This window comes from Leuciscus leuciscus, assembly GCF_965113295.1.
Source record: "Leuciscus leuciscus genome assembly, chromosome: 20".
NCBI classification, from domain to species: Eukaryota; Metazoa; Chordata; class Actinopteri; order Cypriniformes; family Leuciscidae; genus Leuciscus; species Leuciscus leuciscus.
The window spans coordinates 38,002,951-38,016,164 of NC_138744.1; the positions used below are offsets into that span (position 1 = coordinate 38,002,951).

Genomic DNA, 13,214 nt, shown 5'->3' on the forward strand with positions numbered 1-13,214 from the left:
GAGTGAGTGAGTGTGTGTGTGAGTGAGTGAGTGTGAGTGAGTGACTGAGTGAGTGAGTGAGTGACTGAGTGTGTGAGTGTGTGAGTGAGTGAGTGAGTGAGTGAGTGAGTGAGTGAGTGAGTGAGTGTGGGTTTTTGTTGTTTTTTGCTACACATTATTTATCTAAATGAATTTCACAAAAGACAAAAATCCAGCGCAACGTTATAAAATGTGGAAGAAAAGCAAAATCAATAGCATTCTGCACTGCCAGGTGAATCAGAGTTTCTTATGTAACAAACTTCACAGCCTTATTATTCCCAGCTAAGCTACTGGTGGGCGACTTTAACCCGATTCACACCTCACTGCTGTGCCAATTAATGCCAACTCTATGCGTTCAACAGCTTCACCTCTGAAGAAGAATCTAATGAAGGTTATATAAGCACACACACCTCACACATCACACACACACCTCACAAATCACACACATACTCACACACATGCACACACTCACTCACTCACACACACACACACACACACAGTCACTCACACTCACACACACACACACACTCACTGACTCACACACACACACTGACTCACACACTCACACACACTCTCACTGACTCACTCACACACACACACACACACACACACACACATACAAACAAACACACACACACACACACACCACACAATATCCATCAAGAGCAGAAAGCCTTCAGGATCCATGGCTTCGTGGCTCGGCTGTTTTATGGACACTTGAGGACGGATCTTTCTGCTGTTGTTCGTAATGTCGGCCTGACGGAGTAATGATCAAGAAGAGTCAGACTCTTCTCCATCCTGACACATGTGGGGTTTCTCCAAACGTCAATAGTATTTCTCTCTGCATGTCTATTTTCTCAGAGAAACATCAGCATGATGTCAGATGAGTTCAATCTGCCGCTCGTTTTCTGTGCCGTGGAGGAGGGGGAATGTCCCAGATTTCTAATGAACTAAAGCGAGTATTTGACTGGAAAAACACTGTGCTGTCCTGAAGTGCTGCTGTTTCTCCTGTTTATTCATGCATGAAGACTGGAATGATAATCCATACTTGGACTCTTTCTTCTCCATTTGCCCCATCCATTCATGGGTATGTGTGTGTGTGTGTGAGTGAGTGAGTGAGTGAGTGAGTGAGTGAGTGAGTGTGTGAGAGAGTGTGTGTGTGAGTGAGTGAGTGAGTGAGTGAGTGAGTGAGTGAGTGAGTGAGTGAGTGAGTGAGTGAGTGTGTGAGAGAGTGTGTGAGTGAGTGAGTGTGTGTGTGTGTGTGTGAGTGAGTGAGTGAGTGAGTGAGTGAGTGAGTGTGTGTGTGAGTGAGTGAGCGATTGAGCAAATGTGTGTGTGAGTGAGTGAGTGAATGTGAGTGAGTGAGCGAGCGAGCGATTGAGCGAATGTGTGTGTGTGAGTGAGTGAGTGAGTGAGTGAGTGAGTGAGTGAGCGAGTGAGCGAGTGAGTGAGTGAGCGAGCGAGCGAGTGGCCGAGTGAGGGAGCGAGTGAGTGAGTGAGTGAGTGAGTGAGCGAGTGAGTGAGTGAGCGAGTGAGCGAGTGAGTGAGTGAGTGAGTGAGTAAGCGAGTGACCGAGTGAGGGAGCGAGTGAGTGAGTGAGTAGTGAGCGAGTGAGTGGCCGAGTGAGGGAGCGAGTGAGTGAGTGAGTAGTGAGCGAGTGAGTGGCCGAGTGAGGGAGTGAGTGAGTGAGCAAGTGAGTGAGCGAGTGAGTGAGTGAGTGAGTGAGTGAGTGAGTGAGTGAGTGAGCGAGTGAGCGATTGAGTGAGCGAGTGAGTGAGTGAGTGAGCGAGCGAGTGGCCGAGTGAGTGAGCGAGCGAGTGGCTGAGTGAGGGAGTGAGTGAGTGAGCAAGTGAGTGAGCGAGTGAGTGAGCGAGTGAGTGAGTGAGCAAGTGAGTGAGCGAGTGAGTGAGTGAGTGAGTGAGTGAGCGAGTGAGCGATTGAGTGAGTGAGTGAGTGAGCGAGCGAGTGGCCGAGTGAGTGAGTGAGTGAGTGAGTGAGTGAGTGAGTGAGTGAGTGAGTGAGTGAGTGAGCGAGTGAGCGATTGAGTGAGCGAGTGAGTGGCCGAGTGAGGGAGCGAGTGAGTGAGTGAGTGAGCGTGTGTGTATGTGTCAGTGAGTGAGTGAGTGAGCGAGCGAGCGTGTGAGTGTGTGTGTGTGTGCGAGTGAGAGTGAGCGAGTGAGCGTGCGTGCACGCGTGTGTGTGTGTGTGTGTGTGTGCGAGTGAGAGTGAGCGAGTGAGCGTGCGTGTGTGCGTGTGTGTGTGTGTGTGTGTGTGTGTGTGTGTGTGTGTGTGTGTGTGTGTGTGTGTGTGTGTGTGTGTGTGTGTGTGAGTGAGTGTGAGTGTGTGAGTGTGTGAGTGTGCGTGTGTGCGTGTGTGCGTGAGTGTGCGTGTGTGTGCGTGTGAGTGTGAGTGTGAGTGTGAGTGTGTGTGTGTGTGTGTGTGTGTGTAACGTGCTGATGACAGTTGCCCTACGGCTTGTTTCAGCCACTGGTTCCTCTGGTTTGCTGAGTCTGTTATTCTGTTTGTCCTCAGGCTGGTCGTACATGTAATTAAAAAGGATTTGATTTTTGTGTCGTCGACTGACTCGAACTGGGTCTCGATGCTCCTGTCTGTGCCGTCCAGATCGGTTCCATGAATATTTATAATTATTTATGCTAATGGTTTCTGCTGGCGACCGCTAGATGATAATTGATAGCCTGTTGCTTCTCACACTGTCATTAGGAAGGTGTCGCATCTCACACACGCCTGCTAATGCGCTTTCTCGTCAGTAGCAACATATAAATGTGTCTTCAGTCGTTTCTCTTGAGAATTTCGCCTGTTTTTTTGCCCTTCAATATTGCAATATGTGTTTTCAAAAGGAAAAATTCACACAAAAGTGAACATTTCTCACCCTCATGTTGTTCCAAACCCGTATATGAGTTTCTTTCTTGATGCTGGTTAGCGACTGACCCGGATGTCAAGAGCATAAAAAGGACAAAAACACTGTTATATTTGATACTCTTGTGCAATATTAATGCATTTAGCAGATGTTTTTATCCAAAGAGGAAAATAAGCAATATTCATCGTGCACGATACCAAGCTTATTAGAAATATATTGGAAGATTTTTCTAGTAATAAAAAGCTGTTTTTTTCTTTTCTATTGGCTGCCATAGTTGCCTAATCACACAAGACAGGTTTGCAAAAAGATTGTGTAATGTTTATTTTAAATAAGCGCCGTTCTTCTGAGCTTTATTTTGTGTTAAAAAATTCTAGAAAATTGTATCCCGGTTTTTCTCAAAAATTATAATAATCATAAATGTTTCTTGAGCATCAAATCATCATATTAGAATGATTTGTGAAGGATCATGTGGCACTGAAGACTGGAGTAATGATGCTGAAAATTCAGCTTTGATCACAGGAATAAATTACACTTTACTATATATTCACATAGAGAACAGATGATTTACATTGGTATCATATTTCACAATTTGTACTGTATTTTTGATCAAATAAATGCAGCTTTGGTGAGCAGAAGAGACTTCCTTTAAAAACATAAAAAATCTGTCTTTTTGTCTTTTTTTCCCAATAAAAATATCTAAACATTCCTAAAACAAGTAAAGGTTGCACTTTATTTTGATGGTCCAGTTTAGATGTTCTACTGACTATAAGTAACTTTGCATTAGAGTATTAGTCGACTGTTTGGGTTATTAGAATAAGTTCACATGTATTTGCAAAGTTACTTATAGTCAGTAGTATGTCTAAATAAATAAATAAATAAAGTGTTACCCAAATAAATATGTTTTGTCATTGTTTTTGCTTTTCTATTGGCTGTCAGAGTTTATATCTCTACCTAATCACACAAGTAAGGTGAGCAAAAAGATTGTGTACACTGTAAAAAAAATTATCTGTTAAATTTACAGTAAAAAAAAAACATCAGGTGTGGTTATGGTGAATCTCCCGTAAAAAATATGGTTGCAACATTTAAGGTTTATTTTAGACTTAACTTAAATTTACAGTAAAAAAACAAAACATATTTCAGTATCTGATATAATGTTAATGTACCGATCTATTGAAGTGTTAATATCTGTTTTGTATCATTATAATACACTGACAACCACCAATCACAGCAGTGATGAGAGTCACATGATCAATCAAAAGCTTTTCCACAAGCTGAGAATGTTAATACTACTATACAGAAACTGCAGTGTCATTCACACACACACACACACACACACACACACACACACACACTGAACACCATCATGGTAACACACATGCCATTTTAAAATGCAATAAACATTAATTTATCAACATTAAATGTAACATAAAACCCTAATGTACATAACGGATTAGAAAAAACTAAGAAAAACTATGTAGAAACAGTATATATATATATATATATATATATATATATATATATATACACACACATATATACATATATAACATTAAAAATACATCAAATTTGAAGTGTCATGCAGGGAATTGTGGGAATGGGGAATGTCAATGTAAATTTAACAGTATTTTACTGTAAAATTACATTAAATGTATCTATCACATTTTTACAATCTTTTACCGTTAAAATCAAGATAATATTTTACAGTGTAAGCTCAGTCCAGTAGTATTTTCATGCACAGAAAGTTCATCTTCTGAAGCTGTGTTATGATTGACAGCTCAGGGAACAGAGCAAGTGTTTCTGAACTGCTCTTTATCCAACAGCAAATGAAGCCAGTTCCACTCATATTTATAATGTCTGTAATACATCAGTCAGCTGGTCTGTCCAAATGTAACATGATTTCGACTTTCTTCAGTCCATTTAATCCCAACGGTCACATCTGTGATCAACATTTACTTCTGAGTTTGAGTTTTGAAGGGTGAGAAAAGAGATGTGGACTTCAAATGAAATGTCTAGATTTCACAGGGATGTTTTGACATGGCTGGTTTTAATAGTCATATTTAATTCTAGTTAATTCATTTTTGGTATATACTGGAGAGTTAATATTATTGAAAAATATAGTTAGTTGTTTTAGAGATGTTTATTGGAAAAATATATATTTTTAATGTATTTTCTGCTCACCAAGGCTGTGTTTATTTGATCAAAATACAGTAAAATTTTTTTAAATATTATTAGGATGTAAAATATCTGTTCTCTATGTGAATATATAGTAAAGTGTAATTTATTCCAGTCTTCAGTGTCACATGATCCTTCACAAATCACTCTAATATGATGATTTGATGCTCAAGAAACATTTATGATTATTATCAGTGTTGTGTAATATTTTAGTTTAGAACTGATCATTAAAAAAAAACAGCATTTATTTAAAATAAGTATTTTGTGTTAAAAGTCTCTACTGTCACGTTTGATCTGTTTAATGTGTCTTTGCTAAATAAAATATTAATTTCTTTTTTTTAAACAATTACAGAATGCTAATTATTTTTGTCAAATTTTTTGGCTTTTCACAAAAAATATCGAAGCATATATATATACACACACATACACATATATGCATATATATTATTAATACAGTTAAATCAATATTTCATATCTGTGTATTTTATTTATTTATTAAATGATTTAGGGAGTATCCATGTATATTGTACAATCAGAATGAGCCCGTTGAAGATGATTCTGGTTTATGATGTTGTAATAGTATCTGCCGGTTCATACATGGGTTGCACACACTTCCAGTGACTCACTGTCCCTGTTTTCCCCTAGAAGAGACATGCAGTTTGTTTCTCTCCTTGCAGAAAAATGCATGTTCTCTGTTATCTGGTGAAATGCGGTTTGCAGACGAGTGTTTCTGTTCCTCAGGTGATAAGAGAGGCGGCTGTGGGGATCCGGGAACACCGGCTCACGCCACGCGAGAGGAGGGAAGCTTCCAGCAACACGCTAAAGTGCGCTTCACCTGCTCCACGGGACACACACTCTACGGCTCGGCCGAGCGCATCTGCTTCCCCAACGGCACGTGGTCGGGCCGGCAGCCCACCTGCAAACGTGAGTCAGAGGCGGCGTTACATGTGCATGTTTTATGGATTTGGAGGATTTTAACTGTGACAAGATGATTGACAGGTCAGTTTACTGTGACTGGATGTGACCAGAGAGCAACCGTTAAAGACGTAATTGTATGACAGGATCGTAGGTCCCAAAGTTTTTCCTCACAAAAAGAGAACATACTTTTAGGGCGTAGTATAAGTAGGTGAATTGAGACGTAGCAAATGTGTGCCATAGACTGTAAATAAATATGAGCGTAGTGTGCGTGACGTCAGCCGTAGTGTTTCTGAAGGGCATTTCTGAAGCCCGAAGCCCACCTGCAAACCTGAGTCAGTAATGCATCCCTGCTATCCACCCTAAACAGTGTGTGAGATTAAAATAAGTGTGTCCCAAAGCATAGTATGTTAAAAAGAGTGTGCCAGAAGTCCCCGATGGTCTACTATTTCCGGTGTATTTTCAAAGTGTGGATCCTTGCTCATTATAACAGCTAATATTACCCACAATCCACTGCGCTTTGGAGGAGGAACTACAAACACGAGTAAAAAAAATGAAAAACTACAAAACATGGCAGATGTGCACAACCGACGGTGAATCCACCTGTCACTCAAGTGGCCACGCTCTTAATTATGCAGAACTTTAAGGCTTAATATAATTTAAACGTATGAGTAATAAAAAAAATTTTATTGTACATATCTCAACCCCACCCACCCACCCACCCACACACACACACACACACACACACACACACACACACACACACACACACACACACACACACCCACACCCACCCACCCACACACACACACCTGTCCCACCCACTTTTTAAAACAAAGTTATGCCACTGGTTTTAAATATATTACGTTGATTGAACACAATTAAATTAAGTTGTAACAAAATGTAAAAAAATCTTGTTACTTTAGCTTATTTTGATTCATTAAATTGAACAAGAAGCAAACATGTATTTTTTGAGTGTTGTAGAGAGAGATGGGAAGACTGACACTGATGCGCATCAAGCGAGCCGGTGTCACGGTGTCCTGTAATCCACACTAAACACAACCTTGCACCGGAGCAAATGGCAGAAGTGTTTTCTCTCCGCATTGTCCGTGTCGTCTCGAGGGTGACGGGTTATTGCTGGGCTATGAAACAGATTGTTAGCGTGCAGGTCCCAGGAGGCGGAAACTTCTCAAGCTTGAATGTTTTTGCTGCGCAGCTCTGGTCAAACAGCTTGTCTTGCATTAAATCCCATCATGCCACACTGTGATTTTCCAGGCTGAACAAACACCAACATCTCCCCGTGATTTAACCCACTCGACCCGTGCGTGAGCGGAGAAAACTCAAGGAGATCTATTAGATTCATTCTGGGCTCGAATAATCAGTGCAGGATAATCTAATTGACTTAAAGTGGCTGAACTTGAGTGATTATTTTAGTATTATTTATGGTATTTATTAAAGAGGACCTATTCTGCATGAAAGAAGTTTCCAAAGTCCCTCCAGCGTGAGTTCTTCTCTTTATCAGAGTCAGTGTTTCTGAACTCCTGAAACGCCTCCACTGTAGTCTTGAGTTTCTTTCGGGAACGAACACGTCACAATATTCCTCATTATAATAATTAATACGCAGAATAAAGGGGCGGGGCCTGGTTGAGTGAGTTAGTAGTGTGTTAAACTGGTGGTTATGGTAAGGGGCGGGACATTTCCCAAACACTCTCGAAGCGCTCGACCAATCACAACACACTGCTCCAGCCGACCAATTAGAGCACAGTGTGCTTTCAGAAGGAGGGGCTTCATAGAGACAGGAAGTAAACAGAGCGTTACTGACAGACTGGGAAGAGAGGAGCCGCAACAATGGAGGATATGAGGAAAATAATCAACATTATTACAGGACACCCTGTTCTAGTAGAGACCAAAAAGTACCTCATCCTCAACTTACACTTATTTTATTTCTTATAAACTTAGATTATTTCAGTTAGTCGCCTTGGCCACATTTTGTCAAGTTTTTCATCTAATATTTATATTTGATTTTATGTCAACTTTATTTTTTAATTACCAAAAGTGATTTTTAATAAATTCTCAAAATGTCTGCAATGCCATTTTATGCAAATAATTCCTTTAATCACAAGCATATTCATTTTCAGGGAAGGAATGACTCGAGTGATTCTCTACTAATGCTAATCAAGTATTCATTACTTCAGTGAGCTGATTGTTTCTGCATTAAATTATTACATTGTTTAAATTAATACATTTTTAGCTAACTGTGACTTTTTATATGTACATTTCTGAAATACATAAGTTAGACAGTTTCCTCTGATAACAGATCACTGTAAATTGTAATGTGAACCCCCCGCCTGACATTGATTGGTCGAACAGGAAGCCCCACCCCCTGATGCTCTGCGTTCACATACATTTTAAAAGTTCCATTTCAGTCAGAACAAAGTGAAATTGTAATGCATTTTCTGTGAAGCTGCTTCGAAGCGATGTGTATTGTGAAAGCGCTATACAAATAAATGTGAATTGAATTGAATCTTTTCCATCCAATAGCTGTTCAGTGTGGGAATCCTGGGACTCCGGCTAACGGGCAGATCTTGCGTGTTCATGGCACTAGTTTCTCTCACTCCATCATCTACTCGTGTGTGGAAGGATACCGTCTCTCCGGGTCTCCATCTCGGCAGTGCCTGGCCAACGGGACCTGGTCTGGATCCGAGCCCAACTGCACCCGTAAGAGTTCAAATCCTCCTTAATCTGCTCTTTTTTCTGTGTTTCTTCACTCTAAAAAACACTGTGTTTTTTTCAATGCAAGAGCTGGGTACATATAGGACAGAACACATGTTGGGTTAATTTTACCCAGCAAATTGGGTTGTTTATTTAACCCAGCATAGTTAATTCTTACTATAATACTGGCTAATTATTTTTTTTACTTCATACATGAATTAATGTCTACTGATTAACTTAAATCCTCTAAATCTTTTAAAAATACTTGATAAAACCACTGGCTTGCATGATAATTCCTTTATTTTTTATCATATTTTACAGTATAGTATTTCATTTTTAATACTTATTAAAAACATACAATACTCATTTTGGTGACTCACATCACATCGCTCTCCTGTGTGTTGCTTTGCATAAAATTAAACGATATACAGAACAATAACGTATTCATAGATAAATAATAGATACATTTACAGAATACACGCACCAATTTGACGGACCAAGAGATTGCAAAAGCCTGCAATAAATAACTCAATCCCTGGGTTGTTACATCTGATCCAGGATCTGGGTTACACAAAAACTAATCAAACACTGGGTTGTTACGTCTGACCCAGGATCTGAGTTACACATAAACTACCCAAACACTGGGTTGTTACGTCTGACACAGGATCTGAGTAACACAAAAACTAATCAAACAATGGGTTGTTACGTCTGACCCAGGATCTGAGTAACACAAAAACTACCCAAACACTGGGTTGTTATGTCTGATCCAGGATCTGGGTTACACAAAAACTAATCAAACACTGGGTTGTTACGTCTGACCCAGGATCTGGGTAACACAAAAACTACCCAAACACTGGGTTGTTATGTCTGATCCAGGATCTGGGTTACACAAAAACTACCCAAACACTGGGTTGTTACGTCTGACCCAGGATCTGAGTAACACAAAAACTGCCCAAACACTGGGTTGTTATGTCTGATCCAGGATCTGGGTTACACAAAAATTACCCAAACACTGGGTTGTTACGTCTGACCCAGGATCTGGGTTACACAAAAACTAATCAAACACTGGGTTGTTACGTCTGATCCAGGATCTGGGTTACACAAAAACTACCCAAACACTGGGTTGTTACGTCTGACCCAGGAGCTGGGTAACACAAAAACGAATCAAACACTGAGTTGTTACGTCTGACCCAGGATCTGAGTAACACAAAAACTAATCAAACACTGAGTTGTTACGTCTGATCCAGGATCTGGGTTACACAAAAACTAATCAAACACTGAGTTGTTACGTCTGACCCAGGATCTGGGTTACACAAAAACTAATCAAACACTGGGTTGTTACGTCTGACCCAGGATCTGGGTTACACAAAAATGAATCAAACACTGGGTTGTTACGTCTGACCCAGGATCTGGATCTGAGTAACACAAAAACTAATCAAACACTGGGTTGTTACGTCTGATCCAGGATCTGGGTTACACAAAAACTAATCAAACACTGGGTTGTTACGTCTGACCCAGGATCTGAGTAACACAAAAACTACCCAAACACTGGGTTGTTACGTCTGACCCAGGATCTGAGTAACACAAAAACTACCCAAACACTGGGTTGTTACGTCTGATCCAGGATCTGGGTTACACAAAAACTACCCAAACACTGGGTTGTTACGTCTGACCCAGGATCTGGGTTACACAAATACTAATCAAACACTGGGTTGTTACGTCTGACCCAGGATCTGGGTAACACAAAAACTAATCAAACACTGAGTTGTTACGTCTGACCCAGGATCTGGGTAACACAAAAACTAATCAAACACTGGGTTGTTACGTCTGACCCAGGATCTGGGTAACACAAAACTAATCAAACACTGGGTTGTTACGTCTGACCCAGGATCTGGGTAACACAAAAACTAATCAAACACTGGGTTGTTACGTCTGACCCAGAATCTGAGTAACACAAAAACGACCCAAACACTGGGTTATTACGTGTGACCTAGGATCTGAGTAACACAAAAACTACCCAAACACTGGGTTGTTATGTCTGACCCAGGATCTGGGTAACACAAAAACTACCCAAACACTGGGTTATTACGTGTGACCTAGGATCTGAGTAACACAAAAACTACCCAAACACTGGGTTGTTATGTCTGACCCAGGATCTGGGTAACACAAAAACTACCCAAACACTGGGTTGTTACGTCTGACCGAGGATCTGGGTAACACAAAAACTACCCAAACACTGGGTTGTTACGTCTGACCCAGGATCTGAGTAACACAAAAACTACCCAAACACTGGGTTATTACGTGTGACCTAGGATCTGAGTAACACAAAAACTACCCAAACACTGGGTTGTTATGTCTGACCCAGGATCTGGGTAACACAAAAACTACCCAAACACTGGGTTATTACGTGTGACCTAGGATCTGAGTAACACAAAAACTACCCAAACACTGGGTTGTTATGTCTGACCCAGGATCTGGGTAACACAAAAACTACCCAAACACTGGGTTGTTACGTCTGACCCAGGATCTGAGTAACACAATGGGCCCTATTTTAACGACCTGAAATGCAAGTATCAAGCGCGAAACATAAGTAACTTTGTGGGCGGGTCTTGGTCCCGACGCAAATCTAAAATGTGTTGGTCTGAAGTAGCTTCATTACTCATAGGTGTGGTTTGGACGTAACGTGAAATAAACCTGAAATTGCTATTATAACGGCGGATTTGCCAGACACACGCCAGGAGCGGTTCACAGCCGAGGAGATCGACGTTCTCGTCAGGGCCGTAAAACACAGAGAAGTGACATTGGGGATGGAGAAACACACCCAGATTAGCTTCAGTTAAACAGACGTATAATTATTTGGGTAAAGGTGTAAGCTAGATTTATGCCTATTTTTTCACATCTTCATGGACACCACAATGATTTCCCTCGTGTGGAATATTGTTCGTTGTGCTAATGCATGGTTTTCTAAAAATGAGTAGTGTAGATGAGATAAGCAAAGTGTATGTGTGTTGTGCACATGCTACATTGATTATGGCCAAGCATGCGCTCTTAAAATAGCATCTGAATAACACACGCAACGCGCCACTGACTTTAGACTAGGTTTCTCCTGGTCAGTGGAGGAATTGTTTTCTGAAACTGCAAAATAGCACCAGGGAACGTTAGCGCCGGAACACGCCTCCTCTTTTCCCTGAACCGCCCCCGGGAGCGCAAGTTCATTCCCTAATTTACCGACGTGCGTCTGTGGAGGGAAAAGTCCGCTGTGCGTCGGGTGCAAAATAGGAATGATACATGCGTCGGTGTACAAAGTCTATTGCGCTGGGTGCAAGATAGGGCCAAAAAACTACCCAAACACTGAAGAAATTACCCAAAAGGCTGACCCCAGGATTTGGATAGAAACAAGCTGTCCATTTGTAATTAGCCAAACGGAGTGATGTTGCTGCTCAGACCTCATGAGAAATCTCATTAATGCAGCCAGATTTATTAGCGTCGCTGTATAAGTAATAGCAGGATGAGCTGACAGGCAGAATCAATCTCTCACTGACGTGTAATGGGAGATTGATGTCGGGTAGTGGAGAATAATGAGCGGGGGAGTGCAGGAATTACTCAGCGCTCGGATGGGATGCTCTGTGTTGATCTGACATGATAAACTGTGGATGTTAAAGGTGAAGTCAGTGTTTCAGAATGGCACAAATGATCAATGTTTTCAGACACGCCCCCCGCCTGACATTGATTGGTCCAACAGGAAGCCCCGCCCCTGATGCTCTGCGTTCACATGCATTTTAAAAGTTCCATTTCAGTCAGAACAAAGTGAGAATTTGTCATTTTAACATGTCATTTAATCGTTGACGTTATAAAAGTTTGACGTTAATCAAATGGGTGCAGATTTCTGCACTCAAAAACATCAGTTGAACTGTTTTATCAGGGTTAACTACTACAACTGAAACTAAAACCATAAAAAAAAATGTATTACGGTACTTAAAATACATTTAAGCGTTTACTGAAATAAAAACTGAAACTTATTTTATTCAGCATTACTCATTTTCTTTTAGTTTAACTTGAAGTATTAATTTAACTAAACTGCAACTGATTTATATATTTTTCAAATAAATGTTCAATGTGAAAATTAAATGTATTCAGTTAAAAAGTTTGACCGTGGTTCAAATATGACTAGATGTGGAACAAGAAATATTCAATTAAGTTGAAATGTATGAGATTGAAAGAAATTTGATTTGTTGATGATAAATATATAAGCCTGGTTATTGTGTATTAAAAATACATTTGGTTTATTAGTACTATTACAGAAATCTGACCTGTTTCATTTAAAAATGTGCATCACATTAAGTTTATTAGTTTGTTTACTCTGTTAAAACTGTGTAATCAGAATTTTATATGTGATTCACATTCATAAATATTCAATTTAGGCCTTTTTAAAATAGATTATCCAATCATGCCATGTTTATTTCTATAGCGCTTTATGTGATAGAAAATGTTTCAAAGCACCTTCACAGTAATAAACAGG

At 40.3% G+C, this 13,214-nt stretch overlaps 1 protein-coding gene across 2 annotated transcripts in view; it reads left to right on the plus strand.

Moving 5' to 3' along the window:
- csmd3a (CUB and Sushi multiple domains 3a) overlaps positions 1-13,214 on the plus strand; it is a 350,983-nt gene that overhangs the window by 283,170 nt on the left and 54,599 nt on the right. For both annotated transcript variants that reach the window (XM_082150056.1, XM_082150057.1), the window contains exons 57-58: positions 5,810-5,992; positions 8,525-8,701. In XM_082150056.1, coding sequence (XP_082006182.1) covers positions 5,810-5,992; positions 8,525-8,701 — 360 coding nt within the window. The remainder of the gene's footprint in view (positions 1-5,809; positions 5,993-8,524; positions 8,702-13,214) is intronic.